General features: G+C 51.8%; 1 protein-coding gene across 3 annotated transcripts in view; it reads left to right on the top strand.

The window, feature by feature from the left end:
- The window catches only part of RPS6KA1 (ribosomal protein S6 kinase A1), a 45969-nt gene that overhangs the window by 10260 nt on the left and 20357 nt on the right, over positions 1-15352 (top strand). The window contains exons 2-6 of one of the 3 annotated variants that reach the window (XM_049774709.1): positions 4750-4794; positions 12841-12957; positions 13208-13289; positions 14706-14786; positions 14950-15029. In XM_049774709.1, coding sequence (XP_049630666.1) covers positions 4750-4794; positions 12841-12957; positions 13208-13289; positions 14706-14786; positions 14950-15029 — 405 coding nt within the window. Of the gene's footprint in view, positions 1-4749; positions 4795-10225; positions 10471-11907; positions 12043-12840; positions 12958-13207; positions 13290-14705; positions 14787-14949; positions 15030-15352 lie in introns of those variants that run through there. The other 2 variants (XM_049774712.1, XM_049774711.1) reach the window with 2 other exon arrangements.

The following is a 15352-nucleotide window of genomic DNA, read 5'->3' as shown; positions in this document are numbered from 1 at the left end:
TCTCAAACTTGCGGTCCATGGGCCGTTTGTGGCCCTCCGTACAACATTTTGTGGCCCTGCCCAAGAGGAATCTTGTTTTGTTTTGTTTTGTCTTAGTTGTTTGGGTCACACCGCCCGGTGTTCAAGGCTTACTACTGACTTTGCACTCAAGGATCACCCCGACTTTGCCTCCTGCGGCCCCCAGGTAAATTGAGTTTGAGACCCCTGATGTACCATTTTTTCTTTATGTAGTCATCTATTCTCAGGCACTTCCAGATTCTAATTATTGTGAATTCTAGTTCCAGATTTTAGTTATTGTGAATAGTGCAGCAATAAACATAGAAGCGCAGGGGCCGGAGTGATAACATGGAGGTAGGGTGTTTGCCTTGCATGTTGAAGGACGGTGGTTCGAATCCCAGCCTCCCATATGATCCCCCGAGCCTGCCAGGAGCAATTTCTGAGCGTAGAGCCAGGAGGAACCCCTGAGAGCTGCCGGGTGTGACTCAAAATCCAAAAACAACAACAACAAAAACAGAAGCACAGAGGTCTTTTTTGGGGGGAAAGGGGTTGGGGCCACACCTGGCAACTCTCAGGGATTATTCCTGCCTCTGTTCTCAAAGAAAAAGGGGGGGGTGCTTAGGGGACATATGGTATGCCTAGTATCAAACCTGGGTTGGCCATGTGCAAGGCAACCGCACACTTGCTGTGCTATTGCTCTGGTCCCATGGAGGGCTTTTTGTTCCCTGTGTTTTTGGATGTATATTCCCAGGAACAGTATTGCTGGGTCAATTAGAAGCTCAGTTTCTAGTTTTCTGAGGAATGTCCATATTGTTTTCCAAAAGGTCTGGATCAGTCGACATTCCCACCAGCAGTGAATGAGACACCTTTTCTCCCTGCATCTGAGCCTGCACTGGTTGTTCTTGTTCTTCTTGATGTGTGTCATTCTCTGCGGTGTGAGAATTGTTGTTTTGATTTGCATCTCCCTGATGATTAATGATGTGGAACATTCTTTTCATGTGCCTTTTGGCCATCTATATTTAGTCTTTGAGGACATTTCTGTTCATCTCTTTACTCCATTTTTGTTTTTGTTTTTGTTTTACCACACCCAGCAATGCTCAGGGGTTACTCCTGGCTCTGTGCTCAGAAATCACTCCTGGTAGGCTCGGGGGACCATATGGGATGCCGGGATTCGAACCACCATTCTTCTGTATGCAAGGCAAATGCCTTACCTCCATGCTATCTCTCTGGCCCCTCTTTTCTCCATTTTTTAAAATTTTTTTTTATTTTTGGGTCACACCCAGCAGTGCCCAGGGGTTACTCCGCTCTATGCTCAGAAATCGCCCCTGGCAGGCACAGGGGATCATATGGAATGCCGGGATTCAAACCACCATCCTTCAGCATGAAAGGCAAACGCCTTTCCTCCATGCTATCTCTCTGGCCCCATTTTCTCCATTTCTTAATGGAATTGAATTTTGCTTTTTCTTGTTCAGGTCTACCAGTACTTTATTTATTTATTTATTTATTTATTTATTTATTTATTTATTTATTTATTTATTTTTTGGTTTTTGGGCCACACCCAGTGACACTCAGGGGTTACTGCTGGCTATGTGCTCAAAAGTCACTCCTGGCTTGGGGGACCATATGGGATATGGGGGGGAGGGGGGATCGAACCGCGGTCAGCCTAGGCTAGCGCTGGCAAGGCAGACACCTTACCTCTAGCACCACTGCGCCGGCCCCATACCAGTACATTTTATATCAGATATTAACCCCTTTTCAGGTGGATATTGAGTGAATAATTTCCCCCATTCCATGAGAAACCCCATTCTTAATTATCTGGACAGATGGAGGTGACAGTCTTGTGTGAGGTACAGAGGATCTAGATCTTGGCTCTGCAGTGGGAAGCTATGCCTCAAGTGAGTATGTGAGTCTGGGACCTAGAAAGTTCTCATTGAGGAACACATGGATGGGATGGAAAAAGTCAGTTACTCACGTGCATTGCTCATAGTTGAGTTTGAGGAGGATGATTCTAGGCTAAAGGGAAGCTGGAGTTTGAGTTGCTGTGATTGTCTATGGGAATAATGTCAAGAGTTTAGAATGGGGGCCAGAACAATAATACAGCAGTTAAGGCATTTGCCTTGCATCTAGCCTTCCTTGGTTTAATCTCCTACACCCCATATGGTCTTCAAGCCTGCCTGGGGTGATCCTTGAGTACAGTGCTAAGAGTAAACCCTGAACTCTACTGGGTGTGGTCCCCCAAACAAAAGAAAAGTCTAGGGGCCAGAACGATAGCACAGGAGGTAGGGCATTTGCCTTGGACAGGGCTGACCTGAGTTCAATCTCTGGCATCCCATATGGTCTCCTAAACCTGCCAGGAGTGATTTCTGAATGCAGAGCCAGGAGGAATCCTTGAGCATCACCAGGTGTGGTCCAAAAACCGAAACGAAAAAAGAAAGCCTAAAATGCTGCCAGAGGTAAACCTCAAAATCTACAGATAAATCCCTCCTAGGCTCCCCAACCTACTGTCCAGGCCTGATCCCCTTAGCCTGTCTCTCCAGGCTACTGAGACATGACAGCAAATATGTCTGTGTATGTGCCCACAGAACTCTGACCCTGTACAGGATTAGGGACATTAAAGGGACTCACAGGGCAGGATATCCCGGGACGTGTCCAGGGGAGCTGCCCCAGGGCCAGGGAGGCAGAAGCAGGCAGAAGCAGTAGCCAGGGAGGCTACTGCAGGCAAAGCTTTAGCTGCCCTGTGAACTCAGAATCTGGCTCCAAAGTCCAGCCCTGCCCTAGATTAGATCTTTCTTTTTTTTTTTTTTTTTTTTTGTGTGTGTGTTTTTTGGGTCACACCCGGCAGTGCTCAGGGGTTATTCCTGGCTCCAGGCTCAGAAATTGCTCCTGGCAAGCACGGGGGACCATATGGGACCCTGGGATTCGAACCGATGACCTCCTGCATGAAAGGCAAAGGCCTTACCTCCATGCTATCTCTCCGGCCCTTCTTTTTTTTTTTTAACTTGATTGATTGGTTGGTTTTTGGCTCACATCTGGCAGCTCTCAAGGGTTACTCCTGACTCTGCACTCAGAAATCACTCCTGGCAGGCTCCGGGGACCATATGGGATACCAGGAATCGAACCAGGTCCCTCCTGGGTTGGCCTCATGCAAGGCAAATGCTCTACCGCTGTGCTCTCTCTCTCGCCCCAAGATTGATTGGATCTTTCTTTGTGTGTATGTGTGTGTGTGTGTGTGTGTGTTGATTGGATCTTTCTTTGTGTGTGTGTGTGTGTGTGTGTGTGTGTGTGTGTGTGTGTGTGTGTGTGTGTGTGGTTTTTGGGTCACACCCAGCAGTGCTCAGGGGTTATTCCTGGCTCCAGGCTCAGAAATTGTTCCTGGCAGGCACAGGAGGGGGATGGGGGGTGGGGATCGGGACGGGGACACCATATGGGACGCCGGGATTCGAACCTCCTGCATGAAAGGCAAACGCCTTTACCTCCATGCTATCTCTCCGGCCCAAGATTGGATCTTTCTAACTGCTGCAAAACTGCTGTGCGGGAAGGGTAGAGATAGTACCTTTAAGCTTTCTCAGGTCCTATTTGGACAGTTCCTGTCACTGGAAAGTCCAACCCTGGGCAGCCCTCTGTATCCTAGCGGGGACATATTCTAGTGTCCACTGGAGGCCGCAGCCTGGGGCTGGAGAAAGCAGGATGGTCAGAGGTGGGTCTGATGCCGCCTCTCTCTGTACATGCAGTTGGTGTGTGGGTTTCTCTTCAGCTGGCCTTTTGGGAGCATCTCCTGGTGTCAAATACCAGAATTTGAATCCCACATAGCAGTTGTATGACTTTAGGCACCATCAGCATAGCCCCTCTGACCCTCAGTTTCCTTCTCTGCCAATGGTGCTAGAGGAGTAGGAGCGTTGTAATTCACAAGTGTGAATGACTGATTTCCAGCACTTGATATATAGCAGGGGCTCAGGGGATGACATCTGCTAGTTCCAACCCTAAGCTGTGTCCTCCTGGGACTCCCGTTGATGAGGAAGTATCCTGTAAAAGTGACATATGCTTATGTGCCTCAGTAGAGGAGAGCAATGATTCTTTCTGGCAAGGGTCAGGGAGGGTCTCAGAGAAGGTGAAGCAGACTTCCCTGGATCAGGTCTTCTTCCCTGCAGCAGCTCTGGCAGGTGGGTGCAGATTCTCCATTTTACAAATGAGAAAATTGAGGCCTTCTGCAGTTGAACAGATGGCACATGGCCATGCAGTTTGTCTGGCCCTTCCTGCTGGGATGAAGCGATATTTGAGTTGACTGTTTTTTTTGTTTTGTTTTTTTGTTTGTTTGTTTGGTTTTTGGGTCACACCCAGCAGTGCTCAGGGGTTACTCCTGGCTCTGCACTCAGAAATCACTCCTGGTAGGCTCGGGGACCATACAGGATACTGGGGATCGAACCCAGGTCTGCCCTGGGTCAGCTGCATGCAAGGCAAATGCCTTACTACTGTGCTATCACTCTGGCCCCTGAATTGACTCTTTGGAGAGGAGGTGCTTACCTGTAGAGAGAAGAGCAGGAGGGCCAGGAGGTACTGGTATGGATTGGGGAGGCACTGCTGCAGGAGGGCTGTGCCCACTCAGGTCATGGGGACATATTTGGACTTCCTTGTCAACATTGCCCTCCTGCTGTTGGCAGCAGTCATGAGTGGGTGTTCCCAGGCGTTTGTCTTTGCTCTGTGCCATGCTAGTAAGTTCTGACTGTATTCCCTAATGCCTCTTCTCCTTTCCAGAATGGACAGGCCTCAGGAGAAGAAGCTGGACTTCAGCCAGACAAGGTGAGGAGCTGGACCAACTCCCTGAGTTAGGGCTGTTTGAATGGCCGTGGACTAGGGAGGCATGCATTTGTCCCATCTGGGCACCAGGGTTCTGGCCTCCTGTCCCTTTGCCCGACCCTGCTTTCCTCCTTACCTCATCGGCCTGGGAGCACTGTGCTTAGAGGTAGAGGTAACTTGCTCCAACCTTCCTGTTTCTTGTCTGTTTGTGGTGCTGGTGATCAGAACCAGGGTCTTATCTGGCTGATATTTATGCCTTATTGTGTACCTCCTCCCCATCCCAGCCTTCCCATTTCTTAGTTGTGAAAATGGTGGCCCTAGAATGGGAATTCTGTCACCCATCACTTGTACTGTTTTGTTTGTTTTTGGGTCACATGTAGCAGTACTCAGGATTTACTCCTGATTCTGTGCTTCGGGATCACTCCTGGTAGGGCTCAGGGGACTCTTATCGCCTGAGATAGAAGCATAGAAGCAAGGTTGGCCACATGTAAAGCAAGTGCCTGGCCACTGAAATATCTCTCTAGTCCTCTAGTCCCCTTGCTTGTTCTTGCCCCCTTGGCAGCTGGCCACTGAGGAGAGACTGGTTGGGTGAGGAAGTCCAGGATCTCTCTGCTGCTTCCCAGTAAACTTGAGCCTGAGGGCCTGGGGCATGTGTGCAGGTGCTTCTGAGAACACATGGAAACTTTTCCGGTCACAGCAGGGTCTGCTCATGGGATCAAGTCATTTTTCAGATTCCAACAACTGCTCCCTGTCCTCCCATCTCTGCTTCCCAGGGCTCCTTTAGCCAGCCCCTCTGCACCTTGCTGGTGGTAATTGCTGACAAAGTGACTGTTAATGTCCTTGAGAAAGTCCTTGTCTCCTCTGGGCCTTGACTTTGTCATTTTGGGGAGTTGTGAGAACTTGGGGGTCAGAGTTGTTGGCTTTAGGGAACTTGGCAGCTTTCTGGGCAGAGCAAGGCTGGTTTTGCCCTGCTCACCCTTGTTTTGTGGCTTGCCTCAGCTCTGGGGGGTGTGTTCACTGCTGGAAGGTGGGGCCTCCCTTTCTGGAGTGCTTTGAGAGAGCCAGGAATCTGTTGCTGCTGCCTGGCACAGAATTTGAAGCAGATGGACACAAATTGCCTGACTCCACTTCCTGTTGGGCCCTCCCTGAGGTCTGGTTCCACCTGGCCCAGGTGTAGCCATCAGTGTGACCTTTGAGACAGACCCAAGCTACAAGCTACCCTGGCTGTTTGCCTTGCCTTTGCCTCTACTCTGTCTTGAGAGATAAGGGGATATGTGTGTGTGTGTGTGTGTGTGTGTGTGTGTGTGTGTGTGTGTGTGTGTGTGTGTGCGCGCGCTGCTTTTGCCCTTTCTTTCCTGGTACGTTGGCGCCTTAGGGGTGTCATGTCTTCTGTCTGGAGAATCTTCCTCCCAGCCACTGCCCTGAGTTGCCTAGTTAACTTTTTTTTTTTTTTTTATGTGTATGGTTGCCTCATAGCAATTTCTTTGTGGGTGTGGAGGGGAGGGGAGACCATGTGTTGAGGATCTCCAATTGCCTAGTAACAAGATGATGGACTATACATCCTCAAGGAAGAGCCAGTTCTTCAGATCTTGGGGCTGAGGTTCTGGGGTGTAGGATAATAGGTTCTAAGTTCCGCCTCTCACTTCACTTTCTGGGTGCGGGGGGGGGGGGGGGGTGGGGGGCTGAGACAGGAGCTTACCCTGGCAGGTGGTTGCAGCCTCTGACTTTGACGCTGCAGCAGAAGGTCTTCTGGGTGGGGAAGAAGATGGGAGATAGCCAGGACCAGAGCCAGAGAGGGCTGGCCGGTCAGAGGCTGGAAGCCTCACTGCGCAGAGAAAGAGCTTATCCTGCACTGTATCTCACACTGCACAAGGACTTTTTGGCTCTTATGGCAGAACTAAACTCTCCCTGTTTATTTGGGGGACAGAGGAAGGACAGGTTTAGCAAGCGGTGGGCTGGGCACTTTGGGGCCATTCCCAGCAATACTCAGTCTGACTGTGTGTACTTCACATCTCAGTCTTGGCAATGTGGGACTTACCAGGGTACAGGGGCCAGGCCCCCTCCCCCTTCTGGGCCATATCCCTGACTGTCCGGTCCCCACTTTACGGATGAGAATAGTGAAGCTGAATTCACATAGCTGATTGCTGAGCATCCTGCCTTCCTCCCCCTCAAAACCCATCCACCTCCCTACCCAAGAACCAGTGAGTGCTGTGAATGTTGGGACCAACCAGAAAAGTGTTGGGACCCCAATGTGACTAGTCCTGGTACTACCTCCTATTCATTCACCTTTTTGTTGCCCTCTCTAGTAAGTATGCCTCATGCCCTTGGAGATAAGGGCTCTCCACACTAGAGAGCATTCATTTTGTGCTCAGGGAGTACTCTTTCAGTGGTGCATCCCTGCTGCAGGGAGAAGAGCTGGCGGGGGCCCATTTAACCTTAGCCACATCAGATTCTTGGTGTACCCTTGTGGCACCAGGGAACCTCAGAATGAAGTGCATATCAACACTCTGTCTCCAGAAAGCTTCCAGACTTGGGGGGACACTGGGAACTGGAGAGCTATGTGGTAGGTACTGTAATGGGAAAGACAGGACCATGGGCACAGGGACCCTTTGTTTCACAGTGGGCTAATACTTCCATCCAGGTTCCCATGTTTCTCCCTGGCAGGAGCAAGAATGCTGGAACTCTGATCTCTGAGCTCCAGGACCAGAGCCAGCATCACTGTTATGTGGGGCTTGTGGGGATGCAGTGGGCCGGGCTTCTGCAGGCAGTGTTAGGGTTGCAGAGAGAAATGGGGTGGCAGGAAGGAAGGAGGGGAGACCGGGGAGGCAGGTGTCAGAGCTCTGTCCTGCCTTTTTTTTTATTGAAGGCCTTATCACTGTGGGCCCAGGAGACCTGATTCTCCTTGGCTCTGGTTCTCTGCTGTGCACAGAGACTAAATTCCACTGGCAGCACTGCTGGGCGAGGGCATGTGATGCCTAGAATGAAAGACTTCAACAAGGATTGAAGCACAGTGTTGGCATTTGACGCTTGTTTACTTTATTCACTTCAGAACTGAAGGGAGGTGGGTGGACAGCCTAGTGTAGACATCAGTTCAGGGTAACCGCTCCCTGAAGTCCTTTAATACCCCTGGTGTACCTAGTATCTGCAGGACTCAGGCTCTGCCCCTCACGTCTCCCTGCCTGGCATAGAACTGGGCAGCCAGGCCCCCTCCCCCGGCTATCTCTGCAGCTGACCCCTTTGAAGCTCCTACGGGTCTATTTTGAGAGCTGAGCGTGTCCCCCCTCCCCTCCTCTCTTCCTGTTTATGAAACCCTGATCCCTCCCGGATCCATCATGCTCCCCTGGCTGGGACTCAGGCAGGATGTGACTGTGGACTTTGGGGAGCCTTGGGCAACCTCAGGTGTTGGGGGGGAGCTTCCCTTGGATTGGCCATGGCAGGCCAACCAACCCTTCCAGCTCCAAGAATCTTAGGGCTGTGCTCAGCCCATCTGCCTGCCCTAGGAGACCCAGTAACTCATCCAGGAGCAGCTCTGCTCCTGTGTCCCCTTTGAACTCTAGAAACTGCCATTCCAGGGTGAGGCATCTGGTTGGAACCTGTTTTACCAGGAGGAAGTGGGGAAGCTGAAGCTCAGACAGGGATGGAGCTTGGCCCAGGAGCACACAGTTACTGTGTATAATTTCCCCGCTTGGAACTCGTCCTCAAGCCTCTTATTCGCACTGGTCTATCTACACCCCATGTCTTTGCCTTATTTTAGCTAGGCCAACTTAGACTCATCCTGAGGGCCCAGTTGAGGCTCTTCCCCTTGCTGGAAAATCTTTCCTGACACTCCCTAGCAAGGGAGTCCTCCCATCAGGCAGCTGCACTGCCTTGATTGTCACAGGACATCCGTATTTAGGGAGCAGATTGTGAATTGCACCTGATGGTGCTCAGGTGTTGCACCTGTCTTGATGCTCGAGGTTTGCTCCTGCCACTTCTCAGAGAACCATACTATACCAGGGACTGTTCCTAGGGCCCCAGGATACACAGCACGCGCACAGCTCTTTGAACTCTCTCCCCAGCCTGGACATTTGGATTTGATTAGTATCTGTTTCTTTTCAGTAGGGCCAGTCCAAGGTTCTTACTACATGGCACCTCCTAGTGTCTGGTTCCTGTTTGAGGACAAAGCTAGGCCTGGCCACTGTGAAGGATATCCAGAATGCTTATAGGAAAGGTGGAAAGGGACTTTGGACCCCAACAGTCTTTGATTTTACTCCTCTGTCATTTCTCTTTCTAGCCATATGGCCCTGGACAAATCAATTTCTCAGAGTCTAGTTTCCTCCTCACTAAAAATATGAGTTTGCCTTCCTGGGAGTAAAGTTCACCATACATGTGTTAAGGTTGGAAGAGAACCTTGCCCTTGTGCTCTCCACTGGAGGCACAGCCTCATCTTTTATGCCAGCCTTGCCTGATACCCGTCTCCAGGATGCCTGTGAACTGTGGTCTCTCTTGCCCAGAGGCATGCTGAGAGATGCATCTGGATACATCTATCCCATGAGAGGGAGCAATGCCTGGGAGTTCTACAGATGCCAAAGGAGGGGAAGTCGTTATTCATTAGGGCTCAAGGTGGCCAGATGGACTTGAGCTGTAGCTGGGGGAGGGAGTCCCAGAGTGGGAGGCCAGTGATGAGTTTGGGGGACTCTGGGTTTCTCTCTCAGCTGTCCTGTGGGAGGAAGTAAATTAAGAGGAAGTGTCTATGGGGGTAGGGCAGGGATGAAGTATTGTGGGCTGGTGCCTGACCTTCCAGTCTCTTGCTACCAGAGGCCTCCAGGCCCTCCACATACCCTTCCACAAAGGCTCTTATAAGAGTTTCCTTCCTGTTGTTCCTTCCTGTACCTCTGCCTGCATATTCTTCCTCTGTTTCTGTGAGATGGGTTGAGCATGGAGGGGCGGAGCTGGCACTGGACCTAAGAGCTTTGGGGCTTCCAAGAACTCCCCTCAACCCAAAACCTAGAGTCCTTTCTTGCAACTGCTGGTGGGCCATGGTTGGGCTGACTTGGAGGCTCTATGAGGACTGGAAGGGGAAGTTCTGTACGCTGGGGGCGTGTTTCCACATTGGGGATGTCTGTGGAAACTGTTTCCGATGGTCGGCCTGATGTGTCTGTGTGTGGGTCACTTCCTGTGGAGGCGTTAGGGCCACAAGCAAGGGCTTTGGAGCATCAGTGGCTCTGCTCAGCCTTTGGGAGAGCCTCCTAGAACCTCTATCTCTTCTCCCTTTCCAGGCATCTGGTGGGCAGATTCCCCAGTGCTGGGACTACCATCTCCCAGAGCTGCCATTTTGGCTTCCTTGGCCCTGAAAGGTTTGCGAAGGGGTGTTAACTCTGAGCTAGGATGCTAGGGATGTTTGCAGGTGCTGGGTGCCTACTGGACCTCATCCCCCTGTGACTTATCTGGTTCCCATCTCCCTCCCCTAAATCTCCTGAGTTATGATCTTGGGGTTCAGCCTAGCCCATCTTTTGTCCTTCCTCCCTACAGAGGGGAAGTGAGAAGGGGGGGTCAGGACTCTGCCCTCTGGGCCAGGAAGGCTGAAAAGCAGAAGTCAGGGGGAGCAGTGGGGCTCTTGCCACCAGCTCGAGCCCCACCATGCAGACCCCGGCAGATTACCCCAGGGCTAAGAGAGACTTGGTCTGTTATCCCAGAAAGGTGAGCGGTGATGGGGCCTGCTGCCAGCATGTCTCACTGACCCTGAGCAAGTCATGGGTTTGGGGTGGTGCTATTACCTGGGCTTTCTGGTAATAACCTCTCTCCCCAAGACTGCTTTCTGTCAGGGGCAATCACAGGTGGATCTCAGTCCTAGGTGGGAGAAGGCCTCACCTGGGGTTCCCTTTTGTAGACAAGTTTTTGGCCTGTCCTGCCCAGAGATAATAATAAGGGCCTGAGTGATGCCTGCAGCTTTGGGACCTTCCCAGCTTTTTGCACTTCCCAGTTTGGAGGGTTCCCTAAAGATAGGGTGAGGCCAGGAATGGGAAGCCCCATGCTGACCCTCCTACTGAAGGAGGTATGGTGGGTGACAGGAAATGGCTCAGCCTGCCCTCACTGCTCGGTGTTAGAGGTGCTGGCCCTAGTCAGACAATGACCAAGAGGTTCAGGTCAACTAGGTCTTGGTCTCGATTGGAACCTGGTGATTCCTCTTTCTAGAACTGAAAACAACAGCTCAGGGACATTTGGATTAAGTCAGCTGTCAGATTGTCCCTCAGTCTGCCATCCTCCTTCGTAGCCCCTCAGACCCTGGCATGGGAAGAAAAACTCGAGACTAGGAGTCTGGGAGATGGTTGGCTGCCATGTATGAACCTTCATTGGCCCTCCCAAAGCTGGGGGTGCAGGTGGTGTCTCCAGTCCTGGTCCCCAGAACTCTGCCCTGGGATTGGCCAGACCCTGTACCTGCCTGGGCCTTGCTACTGCTTGGGCTCCTCTGTGGGGGGCTGTGCCTGTCTTCACTTGTTGGGATATGTGCTCCATTTCTGCCTGTTGAAATTTCCCATCTGCCTGCCTGTTGGGTGCCCATCTGTTCCCTTCTGTTTCTGCCTGTTAGCTCCATGTCTCCATACATCTCTGCCTGTGGAGTGTCCCCTCATCTCAGTGTTGAGTGTGGCTTTCAGCCCTGCTCTGCCTGAGTGCTCTGCTATGTACCTGCCTGCCTATTTCCCCTCTTCCTGGGTGTGATGCCCACCTGCATCTGCCTGTATGGTACCCCTCTTTCTCTGTCCTCACTTATGGAGCCAGTGGCTGTTCTGCCTGCTGATTGTTCTCTCTGACTGGATTCTCAGGCTCTGTCTGCTCTTGGGTACCTATATCTATTTCTCAGCTGCTGATTGTATGGGGCTCTCCCTTGGTAGCCCACAGTGAGGATAAGGGGAGGGCCCCAGGACTGTCCTCAGGCATGGTGGGGGAGAGAGCGAGAGAGAGGAAGGGAATGTGGGGAGGGTGTCTAGAGCTGGGAAACCACAAGCTCTGAATGATTGGTGGCCCAGAACAGGCCCGGCCCCCTCCCTCACCCTGCACATCCGCCTCAGGCCTGGCCACCTCCTCGCAGCCCTTGAACCGCTGCTCCTGCCATGGTGCCTCTGCCTTGGCAGGCGGATGGAGCAGGATCCCAAGCCGCCCCTTCTGCGGCTCTGGGGCCGGCTCTCCTGGCTGCCCAGGAAGCAGCGGCCCAGGGTCAGCCAGACTTCTATGCCTGCCACTGGCCTTGGCTCTGGCCCCAGGCAGGGCTCGGTGAGTGTGCCCAAATGTCGAATCAAAGCTGTTTGGGGGCCCTAGGAGCAGGTGCCCTGGCAGCCAGTTGGCCCCTAGACTATCTGGGGGCTGTCCGGGCCCAGCCCCGGCCATCCTGGGTGACTGACTATGGCTCAAACTTGCTTCCTGGGGAGGTGAGGAGAACATTCAGTTCTCCAGGTCAGCATTGGCAGGTTGAGGGAAGGGCAAAATTCATTCTGAAACAGCTCAGGCTGGCCAGGGGCTTTGAGTATGCACTTGTAGAGAGGGAACTTTTGGTGGGTGAGGCGTGAAATTTCTGGCCTAAACTCCTTGCCACCCCAGGTTGGCACTTCCTGGGTTGGTGGGGGAATCCCAGGTGATTCTTGAATACTGTGCAACTCAGCTTCATCCTACTGGCCAGAGGGATCTTATCATCTGTGCTGATCAGGAACAGAAGGCCAACTTTACCTTTTCATATAAGAACAAACCCTACTTCCTATTGTGGCAAAACCCAACTTCCCGCAGAAGGGGTGGGAGCCCTACCAGGAGGATGCCTAAAGGGGTTCACCACCTTCCTTGCCTTGGTCTGTGGGCCTCAGTCAGAACCTAGAACTGGCCTGGCCTGCTTGTGCCTGTGATTTGCTGGGGCTGGCCTGGTGGCAGATCAATGACAAGAGCAGCCCTCCCGCATCCCACCCCCCATCTGGGTGACCCTTTTTGCCTCTGTCCACTTGGAGGTGGCACGGTTAGAGCTGTTCTCTGGCTAGGTCTGGTCTGGAGGGGCCTGTCTTCAGACCTTTGCTCTCTCCCTTTCAGGATGAAGGTGTCCTCAAGGAGATTTCCATCACTCACCATGTCAAGGCTGGCTCCGAGAAGGCCGACCCATCCCATTTTGAGCTCCTCAAGGTTCTGGGCCAGGGATCCTTTGGCAAAGTGAGTCCTAATCCCATTGCAGGGAGAGCAGCACTGGGTGTGTAAGGTAGAGGTGAAGGGTCACCTAAGGACTACAGCTCAGCAGGTAAGAGTGGGTGGGACTGTGGAGAAGATGAGAAGCTAGCTGGTGCCTCAGGAGGGAATGAAGCTAATTTGGGGTTTAGGGAAGTAGGTAGAGGACCCTAGGACCTGGAGAGTGGGCACTGGCAGGTCTCCCCTCTCCTCTGCATCCTCGCTGCTGCATTTCCAGGTGTTCCTGGTGAGGAAGATTACCCGGCCAGACAATGGACACCTGTACGCCATGAAGGTACTAAAGAAGGCGACACTGAAAGGTTAGTGGGGGCCACTTCTATGGAGGGCCCAGCTGGACCAGGACTGAGGGAGACAACCCTGCTCTCAAGGGGTTTGGGGGCTGAGTTGTGAGGTGACTTATATCTGAGGCATGTAATCTGAAGGTATAGAATCCAAGCCTTTTTCTTGACCCCACATTTGGGAAAAAAAAAAAAAAAGTTATAGCTTAGAGAGGGGGTCTCTCAGAAAGAGTAACCATTGGGCTGTTACTTGGAAGTCGAATAGGGGAAGGGTATCTGGGAACCAGGAACAGTTTGCCAAGTGAATGTGTAGAGGTAGTTTTTAGATATTAGATGTATTTGGGATCTAGTAACTCCAGCATGGCCCCAGCATGGAGGAAGGGAAACAAAATTAAGGTCAAGAATAAAAGGTTGGGCCCGGAGAGATAGCATGGAGGTAAGGTGTTTGCCTTTCATGCAGGAGGTCATCAGTTCGAATCCCGGTGTCCCATATGGTCCCCCGTGCCTGCCAGGAGAATTTCTGAGCATGGAGCCAGGAATAACCCCTGAGTGCTGCCGGGTGTGACCCAAAAACCACAAAAAAAAAAAAAAAAAAAAAAAAGAAAAAAAGAAAAAAAGGTTGGGGCCAGAGAGATAGCATGGAGGTAAGGTGTTTGCCTTTCATGCAGGAAGTCATTGGTTCGAATCCCATCCCATATAGTCCCCTGTGCCTGCCAGGAGCAATTTCTGAGCCTGGAGCCAGGAATAACTCCTGAGCCATGCTGGATGTGACCCAAAACACACACACACACACACACACACACACACACACACACAAGAATAAAAGGTTAAAAAAAAAAGAAAAAAGAATAAAAGGTACTGTGAAGAGGGAAGCACCAAAACTATAGAGGTGCACAGGGTCCCAAGCTCAGCTTTGCCCACTAAGGGAGACTTCTTGGAGGAGGTGAGTCCTGAACTGAGTCAGAGAAAAATGTGATAATCAGCATTGCCTAGGGAAGTTTATTCTTTAAAGTTGAAGTGTCATGATTTGCTGTAATATTCATGTCGAGGTGCCACACCCACAGGCCTCCTTGTCCCCAGGGCTGCTCGTGTGTGTGTGTGTGTGTGTGTGTGTGTGTGTGTGTGTGTGTGCTCGTGTGCGTGCACATGTGCATGCATGTGAGTCTGAATTATGGCCTCAGGGACCGGGACCTGCCTTTTCAGATAGCTCCCCAGGGGCCTATGCCAGTTGAAGAGGGTCCTGGGGAAGGCTTCCAGGGGTTACAGAGGAGCAGATTGTTCCAACTGGCCCAATTGAAGGATGCTCAGTGGGACATGGTGGGAAGTAGCTCTGACATTAGGCAGTCAAGGGCCCAGCCTAGACACTGCCAGGAAAGGCCAGGCCTGGGCTACTGTGTTTGCTATGAGACACATAGTGACTGCCTTTCTCCTGATCAGTGCGCGACCGTGTCCGGACCAAGATGGAGAGAGACATCCTGGCTGATGTCAACCACCCATTTGTGGTGAAGCTGCACTATGGTGAGCCTGCAGCCCCTCCATTTGCTCTCACACTCTCTACCAGCCTGGACTGGCCTTCGGGCTCAGCCCCATTTCCCATCCACTGGACTGGCCAAGGTTGTTGGGGGCAGAAGGGCAGGACTGAGGATCCAGCTAACTTCACCTATCTTGTCCTCTTTTCCAGCCTTCCAGACAGAGGGCAAACTCTACCTGATTCTGGATTTTCTGCGTGGTGGGGACCTCTTCACACGGCTCTCAAAAGAAGTGAGTTACCCTTGTCTGTCAGAGGTCCCAGAAGGAACTGGGGGCCACAAGACCTCCTCCCAGGGCCTGTGGATGGTGGGTGCTTAGACTTGGCACCTAAGCCTGACCCAGGAACTTTATCCCACTCCAGTGCAAAGCGTACCTCTTAACAAAGCCTTAGAGTCCTCCAAGATAGGCTGAGGATGACTCAACTCTGGAGCTGATGTCACCTTAATGCTGGCGAGCTATGGGTAGCTCATAGCTCCATTCTTCCAGAAAAAAGCCTAAATACACATAGAAAGCGTAATGTATTTTGTTGTTTGTTTTTTGACCACACTCTATTG

The sequence above is a fragment of the Suncus etruscus genome, chromosome 6 (assembly GCF_024139225.1).
Source record: "Suncus etruscus isolate mSunEtr1 chromosome 6, mSunEtr1.pri.cur, whole genome shotgun sequence".
Taxonomy (NCBI): domain Eukaryota; kingdom Metazoa; phylum Chordata; class Mammalia; order Eulipotyphla; family Soricidae; genus Suncus; species Suncus etruscus.
Note: the sequence above shows the minus strand (reverse complement) of the source record. Positions and strands in the feature narration are given on the sequence as shown.